The 15,112-nt window shown below is 46.4% G+C and overlaps 1 protein-coding gene across 2 annotated transcripts; it reads left to right on the top strand.

Moving 5' to 3' along the window:
• The first annotated feature begins 3,771 nt into the window (after nt 1-3,771).
• On the top strand, nt 3,772-5,800 carry LOC123136776 (uncharacterized). Of its 2 annotated transcripts, none has more exons than XM_044556278.1 (2): nt 3,772-4,000; nt 4,330-5,800. In XM_044556278.1, the coding sequence occupies exon 2, from the start codon at nt 4,795-4,797 to the stop codon at nt 5,653-5,655; it is 861 nt and encodes a 286-aa protein (XP_044412213.1). In that variant the 5' UTR covers nt 3,772-4,000; nt 4,330-4,794; the 3' UTR covers nt 5,656-5,800. The 2 variants fall into 2 exon arrangements, with proteins under 2 accessions (XP_044412213.1, XP_044412220.1); XM_044556285.1 differs by having other exon boundaries at nt 3,810-4,000; nt 4,356-5,800.
• Nucleotides 5,801-15,112: the final 9,312 nt, after the last annotated feature.

Raw genomic sequence — 15,112 nt, 5'->3', positions numbered from 1 at the left:
AGCAGTGCTGGGCCGCCAAGCGGGACAGGTAAGCGCCAGGTAAGTCCTTCTCTCTTTCCTTTAATTCTGTTTTTCTATTTTTGTAGTTTGTTTTTGATCCAGTTTTAAAAACCAAATCAATTTTATAAATCCTGAAAATATTCATGAGCACTTTCTGAATTATTTCAGTGTCCCATAAATAATTCCAGCATTATTTGAGCATTTAAATTATTTATAGTGTTTAAATGCCCAAAGTCAAATACAATATGATTTAATTCAAAAATCCAAAAATGATCTAAGAATATATTCATCATTTTTGGCAGAGGTTTCCACCTTAACCAGAAATCATGAACTTTTCTTCGGGACTTTTTGGGTTTATTGAAAAAGATTTTAATCCACCCTAGTTGAGTTGATTTAATGCTAGGGTTTGAACATCCCCAATTCAGATTCATTTGAATCTTAAATATGATGACATGATGATCAACCAAAGATAAGAGGGACTGAGCTAGGGTTGTGACACCGACAACGGGTTCGCCTCCGCTGGCTCCGTGACGGCGACACTAACGTCGTGTTCCTTAAGATCCAGGCCGCCCACCGCGCTCAGAAGAACTACATGGCCGGCATCCGGGTGGGATCGCAAGTCCTCACCGCCGATGTGGACATGGCGCAAGCTGCATTCGAGCATTTTACCTCCATTCTTGGCTCCTCTGCCCAAAGAGAGTACTCCCTCGACCTAGATGGCATCGCCCCCCCGCCTCTTTGATCTACTCGACCTTGAGCAACCTTTCACGGAGGATGAAATTTGGAACGCCGTGAAGAATCTGCCTACGGGCAAAGCACCCGGACCAGATGGGTTCACGACAGAATTCCTGCGTGCGTGCTGGACCACGATTAAGTCCGACATCTGCGAAGCCTTCGACAAGCTTTTCGTCATGAATGGCATGGGATTCCAGAAGCTTAACGAAGCATTGCTTGTTCTGCTTCCCAAGAAACCGGATGCGTCCGCGCTCTCTGACTATAGGCCTATCGGTTCGATCCACATCGTCACCAAGCTTTTCGCCAAGGTCCTCTCCCTTTGTCTGCGCCTAGGATGAGCCAGATCGTCTCCACCAACCAGAGCGCATTCATTGCCGGCCGGAGTGTGCACGACAACTTCCTCCTTGTCCAGCAAACGGCGCGTCTGCTTCACAATCTCAAGGCCCCGCGCATTCTTCTCAAGCTTGACATTGCGAAGGCCTTCGACACCGTCTCTTGGCCCTTTCTCCTTCAAGCTCTTCACCACCTTGGCTTCGGACACCGCTGGTGCGAATGGGTTTGCATCCTGGTCTCCACTGCATCCACGCGGGTTCTCATCAACGGCAACCCAGGCCCTCCGGTGGACCATGCTTGCGGGCTCCGCCAAGGCGACTCGATATCTCCGCTCCTCTTCGCGATCGTGATAGACACCCTGAACTCCCTCCTCCAGCATGTGGTCCGCGCGGGCATGTTGCAACGGCTTACCAACCGCTATGCCGCCTCCAGCATCTCTTTGTACGCCGACGATGTGGTCGTCTTCTGCCACCCGACCACCACGGAGCTTGCTACCATCCGCGAGCTGCTTCGGATCTTCGGCGAGGCCTCGGGTCTCTGCACGAATTTTCTTAAGTGCTCGGCTACCCCCATACGGTGCGATGAGGAGGTGGCTCCGATCATCAGCTCCATGCTTGCGTGCGCAGTCACTAGCTTCCCCTTGGTATACCTAGGCCTCCCACTGTCCGTGCGCAAGACACCCTCCTCGTCCTTGATGCCGCTTGTGGACAAGATCTTGCGGAAGCTAGCCACTTGGAAAGCTACACTCCCGACCCGTGGCGAACGCCATGCGCTCGTGCGCCACGTGCTCTCCGCTATGCCCGTGCACATCCTCATGGCCATCGCCATCAACCCGACTATTCTCAAGAAGATCACGCGGATCATCCGCGACTTTCTGTGGCATGGCAGGCATGATGCCAGATCCGGCAGCTGCCTCGTTAGCTGGCCGCGCGTCTGTTGACCTCTCGAGTTCGGCGGCCTTGGCGTGCGTGACTTGCACCTCACCAGGATTTCCCTGCGCTGCCGCTGGCTTTGGCTCAAAGCCATCGACCCCTCGCGGCCTTTGCATCATCTCCAGCTCCCCGTCGACGATGTGACGTCCAGCTTCTTCCGCGCATCCACAACCTGGCACCTTGGTGACGGGAGAACTTGCCTCTTTTGGGGTGACCACTGGCTCGACGGCCAGGCCGTCTCCGACCCCCCGGCCTTTTCACTCTCGTGCCAAATCAACGCAGACGGCGAACCCTGGTTCGGGAGGGCCTTGAGCAGCACGCCTGGATCCGCGACATCCATGGCACGCTTAAGACTCCCGGAGGTTATTGAGTACGTCAACCTTTGGCGAAAGCTGCAAGGCGTGAGCCTAACCACCACGCCTGACACGATATCCTGGCATTGGACGACAAATGGCAGTTACTCGGCCAAGTCTTGCGATCTTACTCTCTTCCACGGATCCACTACGCCGCCCTCATGGAAGCTTCTTTGGAAATGCTAGGCGCCCACCAACTGCAAGTTCTTTCTCTGGCTTGCCTCCCTGGACTGGTGCTGGATGGCCGAACGCCGTGCATGGCACGGCCTCACGCACTACGTCGTTTGCATCCTATGTAAACCCGGGCATGGGCAGCCCGGCCCGACGACCCGGCCCGAAAAACCCGGGCCGGGCCGGGCTGGGCTTGACATTCGGGCCGGGCTCGGGCTTTGTTTCTTAGCCCGAAAGATAGTTCGGGCCGGGCTCGGGCTTTAATTTTTCCGTATTTCGGGCCGGGCTTTCGGGCTTCGGGCCGGGCTTGCACGTGCGCGTACTAAAAAACAACATTCGGGCCGGGCTTTCGGGCTTCGGGCTTGATTTCGGGCCGGGCTCGGGCTTGAAAATGTGGAGTATTTCGGGCTTCGGGCCGGGCTCGGGCTTGAGAAATGAAGGTCGGGCTTTTACAAGCCCGGCCCGGCCCGACATTTGCCCAGGTTTAATCCTACGTCATCAGGAGACAGAATCCATCGACCATCTCTTAGCTGGTTGTGTATTCGCCCGGATCACCTGGCATGAAATCCTGGCCTGGTGCAGGCTCGTCACCCCACCCATGGATAGCGCGACGACCTTCTTCGCATGGCGGGCACTCGCGGCCGACACCTCGCCGAGCGGCCTGCGCAAATGGCTCAACTCCATCGTCGCTCTTACCGCTTGGGCCATCTGGAAGCACCGCAACGCCGCCATCTTCGACGGCCTTCACCCCTCTACCGACGATCTTGTGCTTTCCATCCAAGATGACGCTCGCCTATGGGCTAAGGCCGGTGCCAAGGGACTAGCCGCTATTATTCCTGTAACCTGATCATATGTAACGAGGCTGAGCACCCTCCCTTCCCTGCTCGCTGCATCCATCCAGACGCCTCCATGTGTATGTCTGCATGGATGCCACTTGTATCAACTTCTTTCCCAATCTATCAATGAAATGATACGCTGCTAAGCGTATTCACCAAAAAAAATCGTCTTGAGACCTCGGTTCTGGCTATTTTGGACGCTCCCACAAAACAAAACGTTTCGACTTAAAGTAGTACCCCTGTTTGAGAGGCAAATTACCAGAGAACTGCCACTGTTGGGCGGAGGCCTGCCGCGCCCAGAAAAACGAGTCGCACGACTCGTCACTCTCCTTCGCTCGATCCCCCACCTCCCCACTCGCGCTCGCGATAGGGATACAGGGCCGCCGCCGCCGCGCCGCCCGACAGCCCGCCCCTCCCGCTCGCCTGAAGCCGCTGCTCTGCCCCGCACGCTCGCTTCGAGGCCCGCAGCCGTTGCTCCGCCCCGACCACTCCTTCGCCCCGCCTGCTCGCCTCGAGGCCCTCAGCCGCTGCTCCGCCCCGGCCGCTGGCCTCGACACCCGACGCCGCCTCGCCGGAGTTTGCTCGGGCCGTCGCCTAGGCTGAGCTCTCATCTCCTCTCTGCTTCTCTGTTCTGTTCTGGGTGCAGCTCTATTCCTTCTTGTTCGTCTCTGTTCCTAGTTCTTCTCTGTACATGGGAAAATGGATGGATGTTTGTTTGTTTGGTAGGAGTAGATGATTTGCTTGATGGCTGAATGGATGTATGCTCGTTTTCATGCTCATATTCGACAGAAATTGTCCAAAACAACTACTGTAAGTCTTAGCAATTCAACACACAGTTTTAGTTCAGGGACATTACAGACATTTTTAGCACACAACTCATCCCATAATCTCAGACCACAATCTTAGAAAAGAACTCGACAGCTGATTCTGGGTGATTCTGCAGGAAACTGATTCTGGGTGATTCTGCAGGAAACTGATTCTGGGTGATTCTGCAGGAAACTGAGTTTGGGGGAAGTTTCTCAAAAGCTGATTTTGGAGACTGCGCGGCGGCTATTTTGCGGCGGAGGAGGGGTATGTGCATTATTTTGTCTCTGCATAGTAGCGATTTGAATTTGATAAGTATAGGCATAAGAGGGGAGATTGGAGGCGGTGGAGATGCAAATCCTCTCGCGCTCGATTACTTGAAGCGTCAGCAGGGTTGCCTCTGCTCTGCCTCGCTGCTGGTTTCCAGCACTTGCGCGAGGAGATGCTCCACTCCAGGCTTTAGTACGGGCCTGTCGAAATCAACATCTTGATCGTCTTTTCCGTGAGAAGAGTACACTGAATTGGCCGCGCCAATTCTCCATACATGGCGTGAATGAGACGAAGACTAATAATGCAGCAGAGGACAGTGTCCAGACGTTAAAGACTAGTTTAACTGAAGATATATGTTACATGCCGATAATTTCAGGGAGCAGCCACCGTGATGGTGCTATATACAAGAGAGCGGCTCACTGGGAGCATAATTACTTTTTTGATATCACTGACCGTACAGAGACTCGGTTGGAGCCAGCGCGTGCATACGATATACCACGTAACATGATGCAGATCTTTTCAATGAAGTTAGCTAAAGCTCCTATCAACAGTGGCTCAATACAGTTATACGGATATATAGCAGCACATGATGAAGTTGATCTAAGACTGAATTATGTTTTCAATCGTAGCAGGGATGATCCCATCACCGTGCAGCAGGGTTCTCTAATTGAAATGAACGGCCCTAAGAGAGCCATCCTGTTGATATTTGATGTGCTACTTGAGTTTGACATGAGGATCAAGAATGGAGAGAATGAAGAGGATGATTTGCAGCTGATTGATGGAATCTCAGAATTTTACGGTTTACGCATGTCGTGGAGACCGCACGAGGTTCGCATTGGTGGAAATTGTGGTGCAGTCGATACGTCTTTTGCACTTGTTCATAATTCAGTCGAGGCCACAGTACAAGTTATCATATCAAAAGTGCAGACTGGCTTTGATTTATCTCTCAGTTCTACGATTGCTCTTCTGGAGATGAATAAAGAATTCCAGCTCTTCAGTGGAAATATTAGTGAGTCCTGTGGCTTAGGAAGCTTTGTGATTGCTGTCACATGGGATACGCTTATGAATTTGAAGTTCAAGGTTGATCACCAAGGCCGTAACAATAATATTGAACGCAATTGTTCCTTCAAAGCTAAGTTAAATGGACACGCCAGCCATCAGCTAAATCTCGAGACTGCCTCAATTTTAGTTAAGGTGACTTGGGCTGTGTTGCCTGCATAGTTGAGCAGTTAACAGTATTGTGTAATCCTGCACTGAATGGATATGTTTACTTGGGTAAATGTTGTTTGCAGTCATGAATTCTGGTATTAACTACTGTATACCTGATGTGATTGCTTTCTAAGAAGATCACTTTGAAACCTGCAGTTGTGCCGAAAGCTGGGTCAGTTTTCGTCCTCCAAGCTGATTGCTGGAAGGTGACACTGATCAGCGACAAACTGTCACCAAAGGAGAAGTTGAAGGGAAGCCAGCGTCTGCAGCGTGCGCAATCACTGATCAGATAGAGTTTCGAGCCTGTTAGACTCTGTTTTTTGACGAATTTTGCCCAGATGAACCCCTAGAGTTTTTCTTGTTTAGTCTTTGTTTCTATTGATTAACATCAGTCTATCCCTTCATTGCTTAGCACCTGGCAGTTCTTGTTGCTCCACATTGTAAGCCTCTCACACCTGGCAAAGACGCAACACTGAGAAATTCCTTGGTTAATTCGAACACGCTTGTTGTGCAAGCTACATCCTTGTAGGATAGCAACTACCATACCATGATCAATCACAGCTCTTTATCAGATTTCTTTTTGATCAATCATAGGTGAGCAGTTGAGGTTTATGTTACTGGCCGGGTGAAAGTTTGGGTGTCGCGTTGCTAACGTGTTGCCTCGCTTGCTAGCTTAGCAAGCAGGCGTGTATTGCAGCGCTGAGGAAACAATAACCTGTGGGCTGTGGCTGGAGCGGCGGCACCGGCGCAGGATGAAGCTGGTTGCGGCGGATCCCTTGCCGTGGGAAGGACTCCGGCATGGAAGACGACGCTGCGCTATTAGTTATACAGTGGATAGACGCAGGAGGTTTTGGGTGCTGTTATTAAACACCCTCATCCGGTGTGTGAATCGTCGCCGTCGTGTACTCGGAGGTGTTTGTTTCGCGTCTATTTGTCCGTTATCCGATTACAGCGGGATCTAATACCGTTAAACATGTTTGGTTTACTTGGCCTGTAACCGATTACCCTGGAAACAAATACCAGCGCAGAGCAAGGCCCATTCCGCCCATGACCCACCGGTAACGATTGGCGTTACCGCTCCCTCGTCCCTTCGTGGATCTCCTTGGCCTTCCTCCCCTAATCTGGAACCTCGGCGAGCACGCCCGCCTGCCACCTAGAACCCCCCGTCATCATGCCGTCGCTGGTGCCGGCGTGGGGGCCGACGGCGACGGCATGTCGCCCTTTTTCCGTGGTGTTGGTAGGTTTTTTTCTCGCCTCACGATGCTCCTGATTGAGACGGACGCCATGGCTGCTCCCCATGGAAAGCTCTGATCATCCAGACCATCGGAGCAATGAAGGCAACATGCGGCAGCACAATTCCATTTTCTGAGATCGTGATTCCATTCCCTGAGATCAACCAAACACGTTTTCATTTGACCGCATTCCCTTTACATTAACAGCGTAAGTTGATACAGATTACGTTTGCGTTTACAGCGCCGAACCAAACACCTCCTCAGTAGCAGTCTGTGCCGCCCCTGCTGAACCAGGGGCCAGCCACGCCAATCCTCTCCTCTGTGCGAACTAGCCTCAATTCCACAAGATGACATGAGGGCATGGTGTACAGAATGACTGAAGAAGGATGGCACATCGGCCAGCGTAGGGAAAATAGGCGATGTGGCGAGGCCTGGTGGATGTGTGAATTCTATAGGTCATGTGCACATGCCGGTTATCCATCCGTTCCTGGTGCCTCTTATGCCTACACTTAATCAAATTCAAATTGCTACTATGCAGAGACAAAACAATGCACTACACAGGAATGATGAACAATAGCAATACGTAAAAGTAAGATGAGGAACAGGGAGGACCGCTCCTTTTATAGACGACTTGGGCACATGCGGTACAGCTAGTGACTTGAAGTCGTCGGATCTCTGTTGGCTCGGTAGCTAAGAATACTTTGGTCATGAGCTTGGTCCTTAGGTAGGTTAGAGCCCATGAGATCCTTACACAAATGATGAAATTTTTGTGCCTGTTTCTATTCGGGGTAGGTCAGAGGTAATGGTAACTTAAAAAAAATGATAAATTTCCTAAGCTTGTTTGTCCTTGGCTAGATCAGTCTATTGGGTCACAAGAGCTTTAAACAAATAATATTTTTTTAAAGTTTTTTCAGGTATTGTTCTTTGGTCTCTACACATGTGGCTAGCCAACATAAAAGGGCTAAGATCACGTACTCCTACTCAATCTGATCAAGAGAAAGGTTCTGGAAATAAAGGAAAAGGAACTGGATCTAATGGGCAAGACAAAGTGAGCTAAGTAGAACCAATTTTGGCTAGTTGTAACCATCTTCGGACTCAGACTCGGACCCCGGACAAATTTCTAGCATGTTAATTAGGTTATGCCTCGTCTTGGCCTAATAAACCAGTCATAAATTTACTTTTCTCCAGAATGTCTCATATGCAGAAAAATGTTTGTACCTTAATTTTGCATATCAAAAGAGTATGTTTGAAATTTTCTCCTCCTATGCATTGTTCAAACTTGAATTCCAACAGCTACCATGCGGTCACCTTTCATAGAACCATAGTCCAATCCTAGCTGCCACTAGTAGTTACATAGTACATGCGGTATTCTATCATGTATCAACTCAAAACATGGCTAACACCAACTGAACCGATAGGTCCTCCGGCCTTTTTCACGCTCGGAAGGGGCACTCTTGAGTTTCAAGATTGAAGCATAGTAGCCACTGCAGGAAACTGAAACGGAAGGAAATTTAAACATACCCTAAATCTCGTCTCCAGCGTCGAAAATGGCCCGCACTTTCCGCCACTACCCTGACTACAGTAGTCTCAAATGTGTTTTATTGGGAACTAAGTTACCAGTTGATAGTTGTCCGATTGCGTCAAATAGCTCAACTAAGTTGTTGTATAGATTTCTTTTAGAACGAAACCACGAGAGGGGCTCGGCTTTAAAATAATAAATCTATAGAATTTTACTAAATATGTTTTGAAAGATTAACAAATTTGAGAAGGTGTAAGTGGCATCATTATCCGTGACACTACAAACACTTTTGGAATTAAGGCAGAGGACAACCACTTCCGAGGTACTTACTATCCCGCTTTCTTAATGCAATATTTGATTTATAGTTTGCCGGAGAGCATGTCTGTTACAACCTTTTCTCTTGTTCTGGAAGATTGCACTATTAATCTTCTCTTGGTTTTTCTTTTCTATGGCTAATCCGATACTTCCTTTTCCCATTGACCGTGCTAAATAATTTGACTGCAACTCTTCATCCAACCATTCTCATCGAGTTGTCAAAGAAACACCATGAAATAAGTCAACTAATAAAATTGGCATAAGGATGGTACTCTAGGAAACCGGGGTGGAACACACTGTTGTTCTTTTTCCCTTTAGGTCCGCACTTCAAATTTACATGACAAAAGTTCAAGCAACCACGTTTTTCAGATTCTTTCTCCAAAACATTGTATTCTACTCACTCAACCGAACTGCTTTCTCCATAGGGGTTCGTAACGACATATGTTCTGTGTAGTTATTGATCCTATTAATTATGCATACCTGATGGGATTGCTTTCTAAGAAGCTCACATTGAAACTTGCAGTTGTACCGAAAGCTAAAAAAATTCATCCTCCAAGCTTATCGCCGCAAGGTTACACTGATCAGCGAAAAAATCTCACCCAAGGAGAAGTTGAAGGAAAACCAACCTCTACATCGCGCCCAATCACTAACCAGATAGAGTTTCCAGCCTGTTAGACTCTGTTTTCTCACAAGTTTTATCCAAAGGAACCTCTATAGTTTTCTTGTTTAGTTGTGGTTATTGTTGATTGACGACAATCTATACCCTCCTGGCTTAGCACATAGTAGGTCTTCATGCTTAAGCTTGTAAACTTATAAATCCCGACAAAGGTGGAACATGCTTCTTGTGCAAGTTGCATCCTTGTAGGATAGTAATACCATGACCAGTCGTACTTGAGCTCAAGTAGCGTGGATGTGATGCTTTTTTTGTTGTTTTGAGGTGTGCATGATGCACACGATGGTACGGATGGACAAATAGTCGATGTGGAGAGCCATGATGGTTGTGTGAATTGGATAGGTCAAGATACATTTATAGTTACCCATTGTTTCCTGGTGCCTCTTATGCCTACACTTGTCAAATTTAGATTCCTCGTGTGTAGAGACCAAATAATGCACCTAATAGGAATGGATAATAACAATACATTAAGTAACATGAGGGATGGGAAGGATCGCTCCTTATAGAAGACTTGGGTATGTGTCATATAATAAGTAACCTGAAGTCATTGGATATCTGTTTGTCCTTAGTTATGAGATTAGTACTTCTGTAGGAAAGAGCCTATGAGATCTTAAACAATTGATGATTTTTTTTTTCGAGATAATAATTGATGAATTTCTTGTGCTTGTTCTACTCGGGCAGGTCAGAGGTATTGTGAACTATAAAACAAATGATGAATTTACTGAGCTTGTTTGTCCTCGGCTAGATCAGTCCACCGGAGAGTTGTATTGTTCTTTGGTCTCTACACATGTGTCTTGCCAACATAAAAGGGCCAAAATGACGTACTCGACATGACAAAATGAGCCAAGTAGAACCAATTTTGCCTAGCTGTAATCATCTTCCGACTCAGACCCAGACAAACTTTCTAGCATGTTAATTAGGTTGTGCCTTGACTTGGCCTAATAATCCAATCAAACATTTACTTTCCTCTAGGATGTCTTCTTATATTCAAAATATGTACCAGAATTTCACATGGCAAGGGAGTATGTTTGATTTTTCCCCCTTCTATGTATTGCTCAAACTTGAACTCCAACAACTACCCTACGATCACCTTTCACAGAACCACAGTCCAGTCGCACTAGTAGATACGTAGTACATGCAATATTCTATCATGTATCGACTCAAAACATGCCCAACTAAACTGATAGATCCTCCAGCCTTTTTTCATGCTCGAAAGGGACACTCTTGGGTTTTAAGATCGAAGCAGAGCAGCAGCTACAACAAACTAAAACAAAAGGAAAACTGAAACAGATCCCAAATCTTGTCTCCACCGTCAAAAATGACATGCACCTTCCGCTACTTCCTCAACTGCAATCATCTCAAATGGGTTTTATTGAGAACTAAATTATTATTTGATAGTTGTCTGATTGTATATAATAGCTCAACTAAGTTGTTGTATAGATTTCTTTTAGAACAAAAGTGTGAGACGGGCTTTGCTTTAAATTAATAAAGCTATATAATTTTACTAAATACTTCCTCCATCACAAAATAAGTGTATCAACTTTAGTACAACTTTGTACTAAAATTTAGTACAAAGTTAAGACACTTATTTTGGAACGGAGGGAGTAGGTTTTGAAAGATTAACACATTTGATAAGGTGTAAGTGGTTTAAAATCATTGTTGTCGATTTTAGACCTACTGAGGTTAAGGTGGGCTCTAGGGCGGCGCCTTGGAGGGGACGCCCCAGTCGCCGGGGGGCAAGGTCATTTTGATGAACTATTGTCTGTCTAGCCTAGCCACTTTCATTCTACCATCTCTATGAATCTGACAAATATAGGAGTCTGTTCTACTGGAATACCATTGATAACTAGAAGAAGTATGGGATGGTGAAGTAGAAATTTATGTGTTGCCCAAAAAGCCGTGGGGGGCTTGGCATTATCAACACCTCGATCCTGAATACATGTTTGATCATGAAATGGTGGTGGCGGATCTATCATGATCCTCCTGATTCTCTGTGGCTATAGCCTCTTAAATCCAAATAATTCCCCTCCTCGGACCCTCTCAACTCCAATCCCAGGAGAGGCTCTCGATTATGGAAATCATTGGTTAAATGCATGAAAAATTTCATGGTTTGATTAAGTTTTTGGTAGGCTGCGGCTCTATGGTGCATTTTTTGGCTTGATTGGTGGCATGGGGATGGCCCACTCTGCCACTTGTTCTCGATCATTTTCTCCTACTGCTCGCATCGCTCGATCTCCATCTTGGAGCTTGAGTCTAGGGATTGGGACCTTGGTTTGAGATGAACGCTATCACCTACAGAGCTGGCAAATTGGCAAGAGATCACTGCCATTTTCCCGTCACTCCCTTGGTTGTGTGCATCTCAGTTATGCAGAGGCCTGGCGTAATGCTTAAAACTCTAAGTAATAAAGCGCCCTTTATCAAAAAATATTCTCATCACTCTCGCTGACTCCAATGCCTTTCCTGGCCTCACTCTCCTTCAGTCTCCTTTGCGGTGAAATCTTTGTACCTTAAGTTTATACAGGGTCCTCCCCCCCCCCCCCCCCCCCCCCCATTTTATGGTGTTTCCTCTCAAAATCAAAATCTTCCTATCAAGTGATCATGGCACTGCATCGACATACTGTTCTCTTTGTGGGGAGACGGAAAATACTAAGCATATTATATTTAACTGTGTCCATGCTAATCTGGGCTAGAGTTGCTCGATCGTGGTTGAACGTCAATTGGAACCCAGAATTTTTGGATGACCTTTTTTTATTTACAAAGTAGTTGGACTAAAAAAATCATGTGTTTTGGTCTGCCTTTGCTGCTTTCTCTTGGGCTACTTGGACTACTAGGAATAAATTTACTGTTGAACATCTATTCCCTAACCGTCCCGCTGATTGCTTGTTTAAAATGGTTGGTTCCCTACAACAGTGGAAGCCTCTCGCTAAGGCAATAGACTCTGATGCTTTGTTTGAGATCATTGACAAGATTTGCGCCCTTCAATTGCTCGACCTGGAACTTAAGCTAGTTTCTTTTGCCTTTTTCCCTCGGCTTGCGTGCCTAGTTCTTGACCAGGTGTGGTGTGTAAGAGACTTTTCTTCCTTTTTTGTGATGCTCTAAACGTTGTTGAATCCTTGTCGTGTTGGCTTTATTTATAAAGTCGGACTCCCGCCTTTTCTTCAAAAACAGTAAGTGGCATCATGATCCATGACACCGTAGGCACTTTTGGAACTAAATCAAAGGACAATCGTTTCTAGGGTACTTACTATCCCACTTATAATCACACGGTTAATCTTTTGTCAGCTTTTCTTTTGTAGTACTGATCTGATACTTCCTTTTCCCATTGATCATGCTACATAATTTAATCGTATCTCTTCCTCCATATGATTCCCACCGAGTTCTCAAAGAAACACCATGAAATAAGTCAACTATGTAAAATTTGCACCTAAATGGTGCTCTGCGGGACTGCGATGGAACACACACTTATTTTTCCCCTTAGGTCCATACTTGAAATTTTCATGGCAGAAGTTCAAGCAGCTAGGGATTTTCAATTTCTTTCTGAAAACATTTTATTTTACTTACTCAATCGAACTTCTTTCTCCATCGACTGGTTCATAACAAACATATATATGTTTAGTGTAGTCATGAATTACCATTAAGTACGTAGACCTGATAGGATTTTGCTTTCTAAGAAGTTCACTTTGAAACCTGTAGTAGTTCTGAAAGCTGTGTCAGTTTTCGTCCTCCAAGCTAACTGTTGGATGGTCACACCGATCGCGACAAACTCTCACGAAAGGAGAAGTCGAAGGAAAACCAACATCTGCAGCATGCGCAATCACTGATCAGATATAGTTTCGAGCCTATTAGAATGTTTTCTCATGAATTTTTCCTAGAAGAAGCCCTAGAGTTTTTCTTGTTTAGTCGTTGTTTCTGTTGATTAACGTCAGTCTATCCCTTCGTGGCTTAGCACCGGACAGTTCCTCTTGCTCTTGCTCCACCTTGTAACCCCCGTCACCCCTGGCAAAGACGCTCCACTGAGGATTTCTTACTATTCGGTAATTCAAACACACTTCTTGTGCAGGTTGCATGCTTGTACTATAACAACTAGCATGATCAATCATAGGTGACCAGTTGAGGTTTATGTGACTGATCAGGTGAAAGTTTCGGTGTCGTGTTCTGTTTGGGTGTCGATCCCCAAATTTTCTAGCCATTGATTTGCTAACGTATTGCCTCGTTCCAGCCAAGCACGCATGTCGCGTTGCAGCACTGAGGAAACCGTAACCTGCCGGAGAGGCGGCGTGGGAGTTCACGGCGAATACCGTGCCGTGGGATGCCACTCCGGCATCCATGAAGACATTGCAGTATTGGTTGCACAGTTGATAGACGCGGGATGTTTTGGGTGCTGTTATCAGACGGAGGTTTGGAAAGCTAGCGCCGAGGGAGTGATTCGTGCTTGCCAGATGCATCGGTAAATTGTCACTGATGTGTACCATTCCGTAGCAGTCTGTACTCGCCCCGCCCCTAGTGAACCAGTGTCCAACCACGCCAATCCTCTTCTGCACAGAACAACTTCCTTCTACCCCAGTTACATCCTAGCCCAACATCACAAACTTCTATCGCCTGTTCCACAAGATGACATAAGGGCGTGGTGTACGCACTGATTGTACTAAGATGGCACACCGGCTAGTGGATGGAAAATAGCTGATATGGAGAGGCATGTTGGTTGTGTGAATTTTATAGGTCCTATGCAAAGTGCAGTTATCCACCATCTGTTCCTGGTGCCTCTTATGCCTACACTAACCAAACTCAAATCGCTACTATGTAGAAACAAAACACTGCACTAAATAGGAATCAACAATACCAATAGATAGGAGTAAGATGAGGAATGCGAAGGATTGCTCCTTATAGAAGACTTGGGTACATGTGGTAGAGGTAGTGACTTAAAGTCATTGGATGCCTGTTGGGTCAATAGCTAAGAATTATTTGTTTATGAGCTTGGTCCTTTGGTAGGTAAGAGCCAATGAGATCGTTACACAAATGATGGTGCTTGTTTCTACTAGGGGTGGTTCAGAGGTAGTGAGAACTTCAAACAGATGATGAATTTCCTAAGCTTGTTTGTCCTTGGCTATTAGGTTACCAGAGCTTTAAACAAACAATATATTTCAAGTTTTTTTTAAGTATTGTTCTTTGGTCTCTACACATGTGGCTAGCCAACACAAGAGGGCTAAGATCATGTTCTCGACAAGACAAAGTGAGCTAAGTAGAACCAACCACGTGACGTATGTGGTAAGCAATCCAAACAATCCAAAAAGAGCCAAGTAGAACCAATTTTGCCTAGTTGTAACCATCTTTCGACTCAGAATCAGAAAAAAATTCTTGCATGTTAATTAGGTTGCGCCTTGTCTCGGCCTAATAATTCAATCATACATTTACCTTCCTCCATGATATCTTTTTACATGCAAAATATGTTTGCACGATGATTTCACAGAGCAAGAGAGTATGTTTGAATTTTTCTTCTTCTATGCATTGTTCAAACTTGAACTACAACAGCTACCCTGTGATCATCTTTCACATAATCCCAGTCCAGTCCAACTAGTAGTTACATAGTACATGCAACATTCTATCATGTATTGACTCAAAACGTGCCCAATTGAACTGATCGATACTCCGGCCTTTTTACACGCTTGAAAGGGACACTCTTGAGTTTCAAGATCGAAGCAAAGCAGCAGCTACGGCAAATTGAAACGAAAG

This window comes from Triticum aestivum, chromosome 1B (assembly GCF_018294505.1).
Source record: "Triticum aestivum cultivar Chinese Spring chromosome 1B, IWGSC CS RefSeq v2.1, whole genome shotgun sequence".
Classification (NCBI taxonomy): Eukaryota; Viridiplantae; Streptophyta; class Magnoliopsida; order Poales; family Poaceae; genus Triticum; species Triticum aestivum.
The sequence above is the reverse complement of the archived record's forward strand: the minus strand, read 5'-3'. Positions and strand labels throughout refer to the sequence as shown.

Bases quoted from the DNA above. Each gene is read 5' to 3' on its own strand.
- LOC123136776 (XM_044556278.1), top strand. From the start codon at position 4,795: ATGCCGATAATTTCAGGGAGCAGCCACCGTGATGGTGCTATATACAAG.